The 13004-nt window shown below is 39.2% G+C and overlaps 1 protein-coding gene across 1 annotated transcript in view; it reads left to right on the forward strand.

Annotated features, from left to right (window-relative positions):
- The window catches only part of GSR (glutathione-disulfide reductase), a 35415-nt gene extending 23418 nt beyond the window's left edge, over positions 1-11997 (forward strand). The window contains exons 8-13 of the mRNA XM_090258392.1: positions 2551-2637; positions 4076-4234; positions 6303-6414; positions 8104-8235; positions 8979-9112; positions 11092-11997. Of these exons, the coding sequence (XP_090114518.1) occupies positions 2551-2637; positions 4076-4234; positions 6303-6414; positions 8104-8235; positions 8979-9112; positions 11092-11241 (774 nt within the window). The 3' untranslated portion in view covers positions 11242-11997. The remainder of the gene's footprint in view (positions 1-2550; positions 2638-4075; positions 4235-6302; positions 6415-8103; positions 8236-8978; positions 9113-11091) is intronic.
- Positions 11998-13004: the final 1007 nt, after the last annotated feature.

Here is a 13004-nt window from a genome sequence, read left to right on the forward strand (position 1 = left end):
GAAAAAGACAAAAATCTTGGTAGCAAAAAACTTAGATTAATTATTATGTCAATTCTGTTTCTTATTTCAGTGATGTTATACTATAGAAGTCATGTGGCTCCTAATTAACTCAAAGTTCAATGATTCTCCTAGGCATGGAACTTCATAAGGGCAAGCAAAGAATAGCTATTTCAGCACCTTAAGTGAAAATTAACAAATGATAATGATACTTATCTTTGGGGATATTAGATACTAAAAACATTGCTTATTCATGTAAGTGCCAAGTGCTTTTTAAATCTCACAGTTCTTCTTAATACTATCTGTTAATTTATCCACCGTCACTGGATTCTACAGGCTAGTTCTGTGCCTTAGGTTGTTTCCTCGTTCCCAGTTTATTTGTCTTTAATTGTGTCGCCTTTTGTTTGAAAGAGGCCTGATCATATCTCATTAGATTTCATTGTCTTCTTAAATTCATTTAGCTGACCTTTAAATCTACTGCATTATCAATGCCGTGATCTCCCCTATGACTATTACCATCTTTGAGGCTGCATACCTTAAGAATTAGGATAGACTTTCACCAATAATATGTAGGGGAAATGTAGGTTTTTCTGTTATATTTCAAAAAACCTGCCTTTTCCACTGAGTGTCCTCTTCATCACCCCTGTCATCATATCACACCCCTGTCATCATATCACCAAGGGCGTCATCACCTCTGTCGTTACCGCCACCACCATCACCACCAAGTCCTCCATACAGTCCTCCTGTGGCATATTGATCTACTGTTGTCATTTGTCAGGTCTGAGTGTCCCTCCAAGTATATACTGAGCCCTCATAAAAGCAGTCTCCTCAGATGCGCCCCTATTTTCCAGAGGGAGTTGAACACTCTCTAGCCTGTTCCCCACTTTGTTTCCTCAAATTCCTTCCATTCCAACCAGCCTACTTGCTATTCCCCACCTGCAACCTGGTCCCATTCCTTATATTTATACGGACTCTTCTACTTCAGGTGCTTTCCCTTCCCAGATCATCAAGGTCCAGTGCAAATCACACATTCTCCAAGAAATTTTTCCTGTTCTCTTCCATGCAATTTCTGTCTCTTAGAAACCACATTATCTGTACATCCTTTAAGTTAATTATATGCCTTTTATTCTGATAATTTATGTCTTCCACAGAGTAGAGCTTAATACATACCTGTTGTTGGAGTGAATGATCAGTAATTTACAGTGTTGAGCTCAGTTTAGCTTGCAGGAGTTACATGTCTCTCTCTTCCACTGGAAAGGGAACAGCGGTGTCCATATGTGAGTTCAGCCCACCTAATACACTCACAGCATGCGTGCTAACCTTAATGATAGCATTCTCACAGCGACTAAGTGAACAATGACTGTGAAGTAGGTGAAGTATCAGATTATTGTTCTAACAGCAGTGCTAAAAACTATGTAAATGCCTTGGAAGATAGAATTTACCAATTGCCTTGAACTTCCCACCTCAACTTGGTATTCTGAACTCAATTAAGTAAAAATAAAATCTTTCTACAGATGTGGAGGGGAGATTAATGAGCCTTGGTTCTAAGAATATGAAGTCCTGTGTCTTTACTCCCCAGTTAGTGACACTAGAAACTGATCTGACAGATGTGGCAAGAGAGTGGCTTTCTATACCTTCGTTCTCCCACGTCCCCTGTGCCTTCCCAGGGTGTATAGGCCTGAAAGGGGTAATGGAGCAGAAACTGTCTGCCCCAATAGACACACAGTGGTCAGTTCTTAGTGGTCCCAGTGTCTTTAAATGGCTTCAAGACTATGCCACTAAAGAAGCAGGTGCATAATGTCATGGAAAGAACTTGATCTGAGGAATCAGATTGAGCTGAATATCAGTCCTGGTTCTAATACTTTCTAAGGGTCACTCCATGTCTTGGAGTCTCAGCTTTCTCATCTGAAAAAAAATGGGGATAACATCACCTACCCCATACAATCATTAGAAAAATTTGAAGATGAGTAGATAGATGGATAGAGAGACAGATGTTCTCTAGGACAACACCTATCATAAAAGAAGACATAATGTTTTTAACTTTGTTGGGAACTTTTAATAGGAATGAAATTCATATTTACCAAATTTAGATCCCTGAAATAGCTTGAGATCTTAACTAGTAAGACTAAAGTTAAAGAAAAAATCTTCAAAACGATGCTGTTGATTTTTCTGCCTAGATAAGGGGATTTTACATCGTATCAGAGGGAAAGCTGGCCTTGGAATACTGAAAGGGGAAAAAAATTTCTGGTCCCTTATGGAAAAGAGAAAAAAGCCTGGGAGGAAGGGACGTGGTGAAGGTAGTGGAAGCTTGAAGGCTGCCTATATATTTAACTCTAAAACAGGAGTTGGTGAAGTCAGATGTAATACAGACATCGGTGGGGACGTAGGAAAATAGATCCATGAAAACTGCACTCACAGTGTGGCCATGAATAAAGGAGGTGCTAAGAGGGAGGTTGATACTGAAATTTCCCTGCCAGGTTTGTAGCATATCTTTAATAAGATATAATTACTCTTTCCTATGTCCACCCCTCTGCTCTCACTGTGTGTATACAGGTACTTAGAAATTTTGATTCACTAATCAGCTCCAACTGCACCGAGGAGCTGGAGAATGCAGGCGTAGAGGTCCTGAAGCACTCGCAGGTACGACCGGCCCGGCGCACGCTGACAGCCCTTTCTGTCTGTCTGTCCTGAATCACACTTTGTGCTTTTGGCTTCGCCCTATTAGATTTTTGGGTTTTTTTTTAAGATTTTATTTATTTTTTAGAGAGTGCAGTAGAGAGGGAGAAAGAGGGGGAGAGAAACATCAATGGGGACCCGGCCTGCAGCCCACATGTGTGCTCTGGTCAGGAATTGAACCAGCGACTTTTGATTCACAGACCAGCGCTCAATCACCTGAGCCACGCCAGCCGGGGCTATTAGTTTTATAGATACAAACACTTTTATCTACCTCAGTCAATTTATTCCTTTCTAGAGTACTACCAAGTCTTTTCTTTATTCTAAGCTGCTATATTTCTCATTAATGTATTAATGAAGTCAAGGTATAAAAGATTAGAAATCTGGTAGTTGACTTTAGTTAGAACTAAAACTTTAATTTTTGTGCTTAGGTGCCTTATTGAACATCCTTATTTTTCAGGAAATATTATGGAATCTGTTTTTAAAGCACACACTTTTGGGGTTTGCAGGTGGAAAGAATTACAAAATGCTTTACCTCTCAGGGAATCACCTAAATTTCAGAGTTTTCCTGGAGCATTAGCCTTGTAAAAGTGGTTCTTTTCCCCCCGCGTTTTGCCCTTTCACCATAGGCCATGTCAAGTAAACTAATAAATGTCAATATGCTTTGTGAAGGTGAAAGTGCTAGATGGGTGCTGGCGTCCACATCAGCATCCTTTGGGACCTTCACTAAGCTGTGCATGGGCTCCACTCTCCTGACCTAATTCTTACCGTCCCTCCCCTCATTCTGGTCAGAAATGTCCAGGGAGAAGCAATGACTGCGCGTTATGAAAAGTTTCTTAGTGAGAGTTTTCGTCTTCCTTACACTCCAGTTGTGCTCTGCTTAGATTTATGACTCTTAACACAGTTTTGTTTTTTTCTTAAAGATGTTATTTATTTATTTTTAGAGCAGAAGGGAGAAAGGGAGAGAAACATCAATCTGTTGCCTCTCGCACGCCCCCAAATGGGGACCTGGCCCACAACCCAGTCATGTGCCCAGACAAGGAATCAAACTGGTGACCTTTTGGCTCACAGGCTGGCGCTCAATCCACTGAGCCACGCCAGCCAGGGCCTTAATAAAGTTTTTAAAGGTGTAGTTTAGGATACTTTGTTTTAAGCTGAAGTATTAGGAGGGTGACGTGAGCTGCCACTTCTGGCCATTGGCTGGATGATTTGGGGCAACTGAGAGACATTCTTGGCTCCCAGGAGTTCTAATGTTGGTGGCTTTGGGTCAGAAGTAACCATGTCATCACATAAGATGCACATGTAGGATTCAGTGGGGATTTTTTAAATGTTAAGAATTTTAGTTTCCTCTTGGCTTTCCTTTCTTCCTACCTCCCCCACAGTTAACACATTTTTTTGCCAATAGGTCAAGGAAGTTAAAAAGACTTCCTCAGGCTTGGAGCTCTCCGTGGTTACTTCAGTTCCTGGTAGGAAGCCCACCTTGACTACGATTCCAGATGTTGACTGCCTGCTCTGGGCCATTGGGCGGGACCCAAATTCCAGTGGCCTGAATTTAAACAAAGTGGTAAGCTGATTTCGGCTGCCCGAAACATTCTTAAATCTCTTAGTAGCCCTGTGTTTCCCTCAACCCACCCAGAGCCCCCTAAACTTTGGCTGGTTCTGTTAGATTTTTTTTTCTTTATTCCTTGTGTCCACTTTGTAACAAAAATCCATTGCTGCTTATATGAACTTAAAATATTTTATTTTTTAATGGCATCACTCTAGATCAGGTCCCTGCCACCTCTAATCTAGACTGTCTAGCAGTTTCATAACTAGCCTCTTTCTTACAGATTTTCTTTCTACTATACTTGTCTCTTTAAAACCCTGTCATTATTCCTTATTGCCTGTAGCTTTAACCCAAATAGCTGGGTGTGTAAATGGTCTAGACATTGTGGCACTTGGAAATGGGAACAGGTGTGAAGCTGATCCACCAGTGTTATAATTAGCATTTTTATTTGTGCTATTACATTTTGAGGGAAAGTCTGGTAGAGTAGCTTGGGGCATGGGTCCCAGAGTTTGACCCAATTTTGAACCTTAATTCTGTTACTTACCAATTGCATGGCCTTATTAGGCAGGAAGCATAATTACTCTTTAAGTTGAATTGCTTCATATGAATATGGAATAATAACAGTACTTGCCTCATTGAGTTTTAGAGAAGAGTAAATGAGAACGTATATGGAAAGTAATTCACTGAGATCCCAACTTACAGTATGAATCAATAAATGGTAACCACCTGCTGTTGATGGTTGTGATGATGGTGGCTTTTTTGAAATGCTATTCTATTCTACTAGTAATAATAGATATTTTATATGCTTGAGGTTTATACATTTGATGGAGCCTCTGGAGAACTATATAATATTTTGGTGTATGTTCTGATATTATAATCTGTTATAATGTAGCTTCCTTTTTCATTTTTATAAAAGATATATTTTAGCATTAAAAAATAAAATATCCAGGCAGTCATTTTGCTTGTTTTTAGTCCTATTGTTCAGTGAAACTTAGTAAAACTATTTTCATAGTGACAAAACCAGCCATTCAGCTTCTTATCCTTCAAGAGGTATTTTGCCTTTGTACAGATATAGCCATTAGCAGGTCCAGTTTTCAACTATATTTGCTGAATTAAAAAAAGAATGAGGCAAAGTTTTTAATCTCATTCAATGTGAAGATACATTTTGTAATGCAGATTGAATGATTCGTATGTGTAGGTTTTGTCCACATGCTACTAAACCTAGTTTAATCTTGCCAACAACTCTGAGGTATCAGGATGAGGAAACCAGGAGCACAGAGCTAATAACTTCACTCACGGCTAGAAACTCTGGGGCTGGGAGGATATCTGTGTTACTTGCCACTGCATTCACAGTGACTAGGTTAATGCCTCATTTGTACTAGAAGTTCAAATGTTTGTTGTATAAGATTTCATAGCTAGTATGAACCCAGCTCTGTCTGGCTTGAAAGGTAATATACTCTTAACTCACTAAGCTTCCTACTTCCTACTTCTGTTGTCTCTCTGCTTCTCACACGGGACTATATACAGGTAGAATCTAGAAAGCCACAAGATAAGTATGACACATCTTAGAGCAAAAATTCAACTCAATATATGGGAAAGAAGTTTTGGTTTAAGGAAACAGCAGTATGTTTTAGAGTAAAATGCAAAATTTGCTTGGATTTTAAAGATCAAATGGTAAGGTTCAAACAAATCTGGTTTTGATGACTGTTTCAGGCTGTGACCCTCCACGGTATGAGTTAGTGTCCTTCAGGAGGAGTGCTTCAGTGGAAAAGGTTGAAGAGCATGTCCTAAATGGATTACATGGGGAGAGCAAGTACCACATCTGATAGTTGAGTGATTCCTTTACATTTTACCTGGCCAGTTGAGTTGTACATTGCAAAGTCAAATCCTGTTAAAAGTCCTCAAATTTGGATAAAATATTTCCTTTTAAAATTAAGCAAAAGCTATGAAACTTGCCAATTTGCTAAGATTTTTTTCATCTTGTGGTTCTTAAAGAGTTCACACCAAAGAGGTGCCTGAAATGAGGTAGACCCAGAGATTTATTTGATAGGCCAACTATTTATATGATGTCCCTTCACAATTTTAGGGGATTCAAACTGACAGCAAAGGTCACATCATTGTAGACGAATTCCAGAATACTAACGTAAAGGGCATCTATGCAGTTGGGGATGTATGTGGAAAAGCTCTTCTTACTCCAGGTAATGTTTCTTCTTTTCTTGGGTAGGGGAGGCTCTGTGTGTTATATAAAATTGTTTAGCAGTTCACAGTCAAATCAGCTTAAGCAAGGTTAAAAGGATGAGTGTCTTTCTGTGATTACAATCATAAAAATACATTGAAACATGTTGATTGGGTGCCTCACATTTTCTGAATACTACTCATTTTTACTTTAAAAATGCTCAGTGAAGACTGAAACTTTTATATAGATGGTACAGTCACCATCTGAAGAACACTGTAAGTTAGAATCTGAGTTGTATGCGGTTGACAGTGGAAGGAAATGGCTTTGGGAAGAAGTAATGTAGTCTGGAATTCTTATATGATGTTTAGTCTAGCAAGACTGACCCTGTCCTCTGAATCCCATACCTCAACCTGCTCCCTGAGTTAACTGGCACCTTTTCAAGTTCGTTGTCCCACTTCTGCCCATTATCAGCAACACTCTGTGTGCTTTCACTCCAAACCTGTCCGGGACCTCCCCAGCCATTCCAGAACGGCCCTGGGTCTTACTCAGAATGGAAAATTCCCTAGGTACACACCCAAAGCCTTTTGGCATCTTTGGGAAGTTCTCTGAACAAAAAGCAAAATAATAGGTAAAGCTTGAAAAACTTTAAAACATAATCTTAACAGCCCTGGCTGGTGTGGCTCAGCTGGTTGGAGTGTCACTCGGCAAACCAAACGGTCACAGGTTGGATTCCTGGTCAGGGCACATGCCTCGGTTGTAGGTTCAGTCCCTGGTCAAGGAGTATACAAGAGGCAACCAATCGATGTCTCTCTCCCATCGATGTTTCTGTTCCTCCCTTCCCCTCTCTCTAAAATCAGTAAGTACATCCTCAAGTGAGGATAAAAAATAAAAATGTAATCTAACAGTTGAAAAGTATGTCAAAGTGAAGAAATTTCTTACATATCCTACTTAAGTCTTATTTTTTGGGGGTGGATCTGTCAATTTGAAATCAATAAAATTAATAATTGATGCTTTTACTGAACTTAGGACTTTATTCTAAGACTATTAGGAATAAAAACAGGCTAAGGGAGAATAAACTTGCAAAAAATATAAGAAATAAAATAATTTAAAATAAATGTTAAAATAGTGTGAACTGAGCATGGCTATAAATTAAAACTAAAGATATTTGAAACTAATATAGTTTGCTCCATAAATATTGTATCAAAAAGCTAATATCCGCCCTGACTGGTGTGGCACAGTGGATTGAGTGCCAACCTGTGAACCAAAGGGTTGTTGGTTCGATTCCCAGTCAGCGCACATGCCTGGGTTGCAGGCCTGGTCCCCCCCCCAGTTGGGGTCACACAAGAGGCAACCACACATTGATGTTTCTCTCCCTCTCTTTCTCCCTTCCCCTCTCTCTAAAAATAAAATAAAATCTTAAATTTAAAACAAAAAAGTAATATTCTCATTAAGTAGATAACTGTCAGATTAGTTGGGAACTTGTGAATGTGTCTTCTTTCTTTTTTTGTCGTAATAGAATAAGCTGCTAGTTTTGAATTGTTAACTAAGGCATTGATATGTCTTTATTATATTGAACTAGGTAGTATAATGAACATTGATGTAAAACTTTGTCAGAACTAGTATGGTAAGCTAGATGGCTAAATGGTTACAACAACTCTGCTGTGTCAAAATGAGCAATAAGCTAACCACTGATTTGAAAATACCTTTGCAGTTGCCATAGCTGCTGGCCGAAAACTTGCCCATAGACTTTTTGAATGCAAAGAAGATTCCAAATTAGACTATGACAACATCCCCACGGTGGTTTTCAGCCACCCCCCTATTGGCACAGTGGGACTCACAGAAGGTAGGTATTTAAAAACGAGGATCACTTATGGGTTCCTTCCTTCCATCCCCAACTTAAAACTAGGTGTCTGTCAGCTGGCCAGATCTGTCTTGACCCCCCAAGTTACACTCCTTTTTGGTTCACTTCTTGTCATGGTTCTAATCTCCTCCCCAACTACAGCCACTTTGAGAGGATAATTCCTTTTCTCCACACCACCATATCTCTTTGACTGTTTTCGGCATTTTTATTTGCACTGATTTCAAATTTAAAGAAGTGTTATAGAAATAGTACAGAGGACTCCTTTATACTCTTAACATGTTCACTTTATCATATTGTCTCTGCACGTGTGCGCACACATACACACGCACTTCAGTATATTTCCTAAGAATAAGGCCTTCCCTTACAGACACACAGTGCCGTTTTCAAATGAGAACATATAAGTCGATACATTATTATCTAAACTTTAGACCTTATTCAGATATTGCCAGTAATTTCAAATCATGGCATTTCTTTAACGTTTTTCCTCCCAAGTCCAGCCTTCAATCCAGGATATTGCACTGCATTTAGTTTTTAGAACTCTTTGGTCTCCTTTAATTTCGAAACAGAACTCCTCGTCTTTTATCTTTCACGACTTCAGCATTTATTTTGTAGACTGTCGCTCACTGTGGCTTTGTTTGGTGTTTCTTCATGATTTGATTAGGTTGTCTATTGTGTTTCTATTAATTCATTTTTTTGATAGATCCTTTTTTTCCTGTACATTATAGATGAGGCCATTTCTAAATATGGAAAGGAAAATGTGAAGATTTATTCAACCACCTTTACCCCAATGTATCATGCAGTTACCGAAAGGAAAACAAAATGTGTGATGAAAATGGTTTGTGCTAACAAAGAGGAGAAGGTATGGGGATAACCCAGTAAGCTGCAGAGGGATTTCAAGGTTGTCAGGGATGGGGGCATTTTGGTGGGGTCCAGAGGGAGCAGACCAAGTAGTGAAGCCTTCTCTGATTCCACCATAGTGGTCCCACTTTTATCTGTCTGTCTGAATATTGAGGTTCTTTGTACTATTTCATTTAGAAAGAAGGTTCCACTGCAAACATTAGGGGAAAGGTCAAAAACCACAAAAAGCTCACCGTCCTTGACCAGTAGGCCAGAATAGATAGGACACTCAGAAATATTGTTAAATGTAAGAATTTAATCCCAGGCAAATTTAATATAGCCAATCAGTGAAGCAGAGGCAGGTTCAGTCAGTGAAATGATCTATTTTGAGTTTAACTTTTTGAGGAACTACCAAACTATTTTCCAAAGTGGGTGCCATTTTCCATCCTACTCAGCCATACATGAGGGTTCCTCCAGTTTCTCCACACTCTGGACAACACTTGTTATTCTGTTTTTTTCTTCTAGCCATCCTAATGGATGTGAAGTGTGGTATCTTATTGTGATTTTGGTATGAATTGGAGCAGGTGTTTTTAAAACGGAATGTTTGAAGTATAGGTTTTGTTTTAGTGTTAGGTCAGCCTAGTGGGCTTTTCTACAAATTGAATTAAACATTGAAATGCCACTTAGCAGTATGCCTTGGAAACATGCCTCCCCGAGGGACAATGGCTTAATTAAAGATTCAGATGTATTTTTCCAACTTCTCGTATCAAAAAGAGTATGGTCTGTATTCGATTCAGTGGCCACTTCCAAAAGCTCTAAGACATAGTCCCTGGCTCATAGAAGTCAGCATCAGTGAGGACTGGCAAATGCAGAGAATCAGAGCAAAGAGAAGAAAGGAAGTGGGTGGGCAGCAAAACGCAGGTCACTATTTCTCGACTCTGAATGTTCCTCAATACCCTAAGCTTTCCAGATGTTGAATCAGCAGGGACCCTACTTATCTCTAAATATCAGTTATTTCTTCATACCATTTATCATTCATTTGATAAACATAACCTGACAGTATAAGAAAGACTAAGAACTGGGATATGGAGAGGAATAATATGAAGTTCCTGCCATCACCAGAAACTCTGGTGTTGTAAATTCAATTTAGATCATAATACATATCTAAAAATCTGGCTCTTTAATGCATATAGAATACGTGATTTGGGATTTTTGTTTTAAATTGAGATATACTTTTTTTACTTGTAAAAAGCACATGACGTAAAATTTACTATTGTAACCATTTTTAAGTATACCATTCACTAATATTAAGTATATTCTTGCTATGTTTTTAAACAAATTATTTTTGTGGCTGAATTTTATGTTCTCTAACTTTGTTTTTCAATGGACTGGTTACCCTAAGAGTATTTGCTGAATGTGAACATTAACTCATAATTTTAAAGTATACTGAGAAACTTCACTGGAAAATGGCCCTTTGGGCAGTCGCCCTGCATGTGTGGCCCGAGTGCCTCCTAACAGCCATTGTTGCACTTGGCCATATGGACAGAGTGGGGAGCAAAAGCAGACACGGTGCCCTTCATCTGGATATGAAAGTTTGATGGGAAAGATGGACTGTAACTATTCAGTCCCAAAATAAGTAAAACATTGGAGTTGTGATAGAACCATAGCGGAGAATTATTGGTAGTGAGGGACCATGTGATAGTTAAACTTGCTAGGAGAGGAATGTGTAGCTATCTGAAGAGTAAATGGGCTTTAACCCTGAAAGAGGAGAATAAAGATGTCCAGACAGAGTGAACGATTTGTACGAAGGCGAGAGAATGGGGAGTAGTCAGGACAGAAGGAAAGCCAGTGAGGCCGAGCGCCTGCAGGGGCCGCTGTGTGAGACGGGCTGTGTAGGGCTGTGGAGGCAGGACCACAGAGGGGCTTGTAGGCTGGGTCATCAGAGATGTAAATGTTTTAGAGGTTTTCAAGTGTTAAATATCTTTCTCTTTTGTTTCCCAGGTGGTTGGGATCCACATGCAAGGAATTGGGTGTGATGAAATGCTGCAGGGTTTTGCTGTTGCGGTAAAAATGGGAGCCACAAAAGCCGACTTTGACAACACGGTTGCCATTCACCCTACCTCTTCAGAAGAGCTGGTCACACTTCGTTGAGAAGTCAGAGGCTTGTGGGGCTAGCAGTTGGACCAACAGACCTTCTGAAATGAACCAGATAATCACCTTTACTTAAACTGTTTCCATTTAATGTATTTCTTTATTGTAATCAGGATCTTCCGATAGTGGACATTTTCAGTAAATAATAGAATTTGTTTATGTAATGGGAAATTTGTTTTGTTAGTCAAGATTGATTTTCATTTGATTGCTTCTCAAAATAATTAATATTTTGAAGTTTTCATTTACAGCCTTGTGTTTGCTGGTTGTTTTGTTTTTGTTTCAGCCTCATCCCAGGTGTAAAACTAGGTGAACTATGATTAAATTAATGTTCTTGAAGGAATATAGCTTGCCACTTTTTATAGAGGAAGATGACAGCAGATGTTCACTTTTAAATAATGCAAGAGCACAGAATTTTTTTTTGTTTTGGAAGCCAGTACTGGGCTCTTCATGTTATAAAGGTGCTTCAAGGATGTGACCTTCCTCTAAAAACATGTAACACAAGAGGCCTTTCTCCCTTATTTTATTCTTTCTTTAAATGATTAAAAATTATTTGTTGCCTTTATGAGATGAAGTACATCAAACTAGAAGTGATTCAAGGAGAGGGACTCAAATACTTCAAAAGTCCCTTCCTCTGCTAAGAGTTTATAGTTCAATGGAAGATTTCAGTTTTTGTATGTGTTCTTGTTATTTTATTTTTTTCTGAAAACAGTTTTCAAAAACTTGAAAATAAAATCACATTCTTTTCTTCTTATAAAATTTGTTGTTAATAATTTATCGGTCACAGTTCATTTTCTAAGAACATTTCACATTGGAGGACCAGAGGTCAACACTGAGCTACCCTAAGAAGACCTAGAGTCTTATGGGGGAGAAAAGAGGTTTCGCTTTTATAAAGACCAGAGGTATAAGAAAAGCATTTAGCATATTTAATAATTGTGCTGGAAGAATAGTCTAGAAATCACAGGTTTTTAGCTTTATTTCCGTTAGCCTTTACCAGCTAGGTAAGTTAAATTTTCCCATGGCTTTCATTAGTGACATAATGCCCACTGACTTATTTCATTAAGCTTTTACTGAATGCCTTTCTAGTTGGTGGTGGCCCGGTTTGCTGCACTGAGTTCAGGTTGGATCAATGTCAGTGAAAGAAAGTTTCCACATTAGTAATTAGGTTATGTGATGATTGCAGCAAGAAAATAGGGTCTAAAAACCTGAACATGGACCAGACTGATATAACCACTTCCCCATCCTATGGAGCAGCCTAAAGTATAGTGGGCCAAGGTTCTGGGCGGCACAGACATGGTGGGTTTCTCACAATGCTCAGGCCCCAAACTTTGGACGTGACTCCGTAAAGAAAAGGGAGGGCTCAGTAGTCACGTCTACTTTAACCATGTAATTTTGTTATGATCTCAGGTATCCTTTGAAGTGCCTGTATAATAAACCAACACGAAAGGAACCTTTTCCAAGTATAGTCTTTGTTCTCATCAGTCCTCAAATGGTTCAGCTGTGAGGTGATCCGGCCAACAGCTTCCATTACCTCAAGTGCTGGGCAAAGTCAGAATATACAGGGCAACCCATTGTGCAACATCTGCTGTGTTGTCGATGCTCAGTGGGTGGTTACTGAAGGAAATACGTGGTATTTGGTTGCAAGTAACCTTATAGTCTAGAATAAAGAGCTGAAATTCTACACAAAGAACTGCAATTTAGAGTAATGTGTTATGATGTATTGATAAAAACGGGATGCTTTGGGGAGTGAAAGGGGGCACTATTAA

Source organism: Furipterus horrens, unplaced genomic scaffold, assembly GCF_987537825.1.
Source record: "Furipterus horrens unplaced genomic scaffold, mFurHor1.1.pri manual_scaffold_12, whole genome shotgun sequence".
Lineage (NCBI taxonomy): Eukaryota > Metazoa > Chordata > Mammalia > Chiroptera > Furipteridae > Furipterus > Furipterus horrens.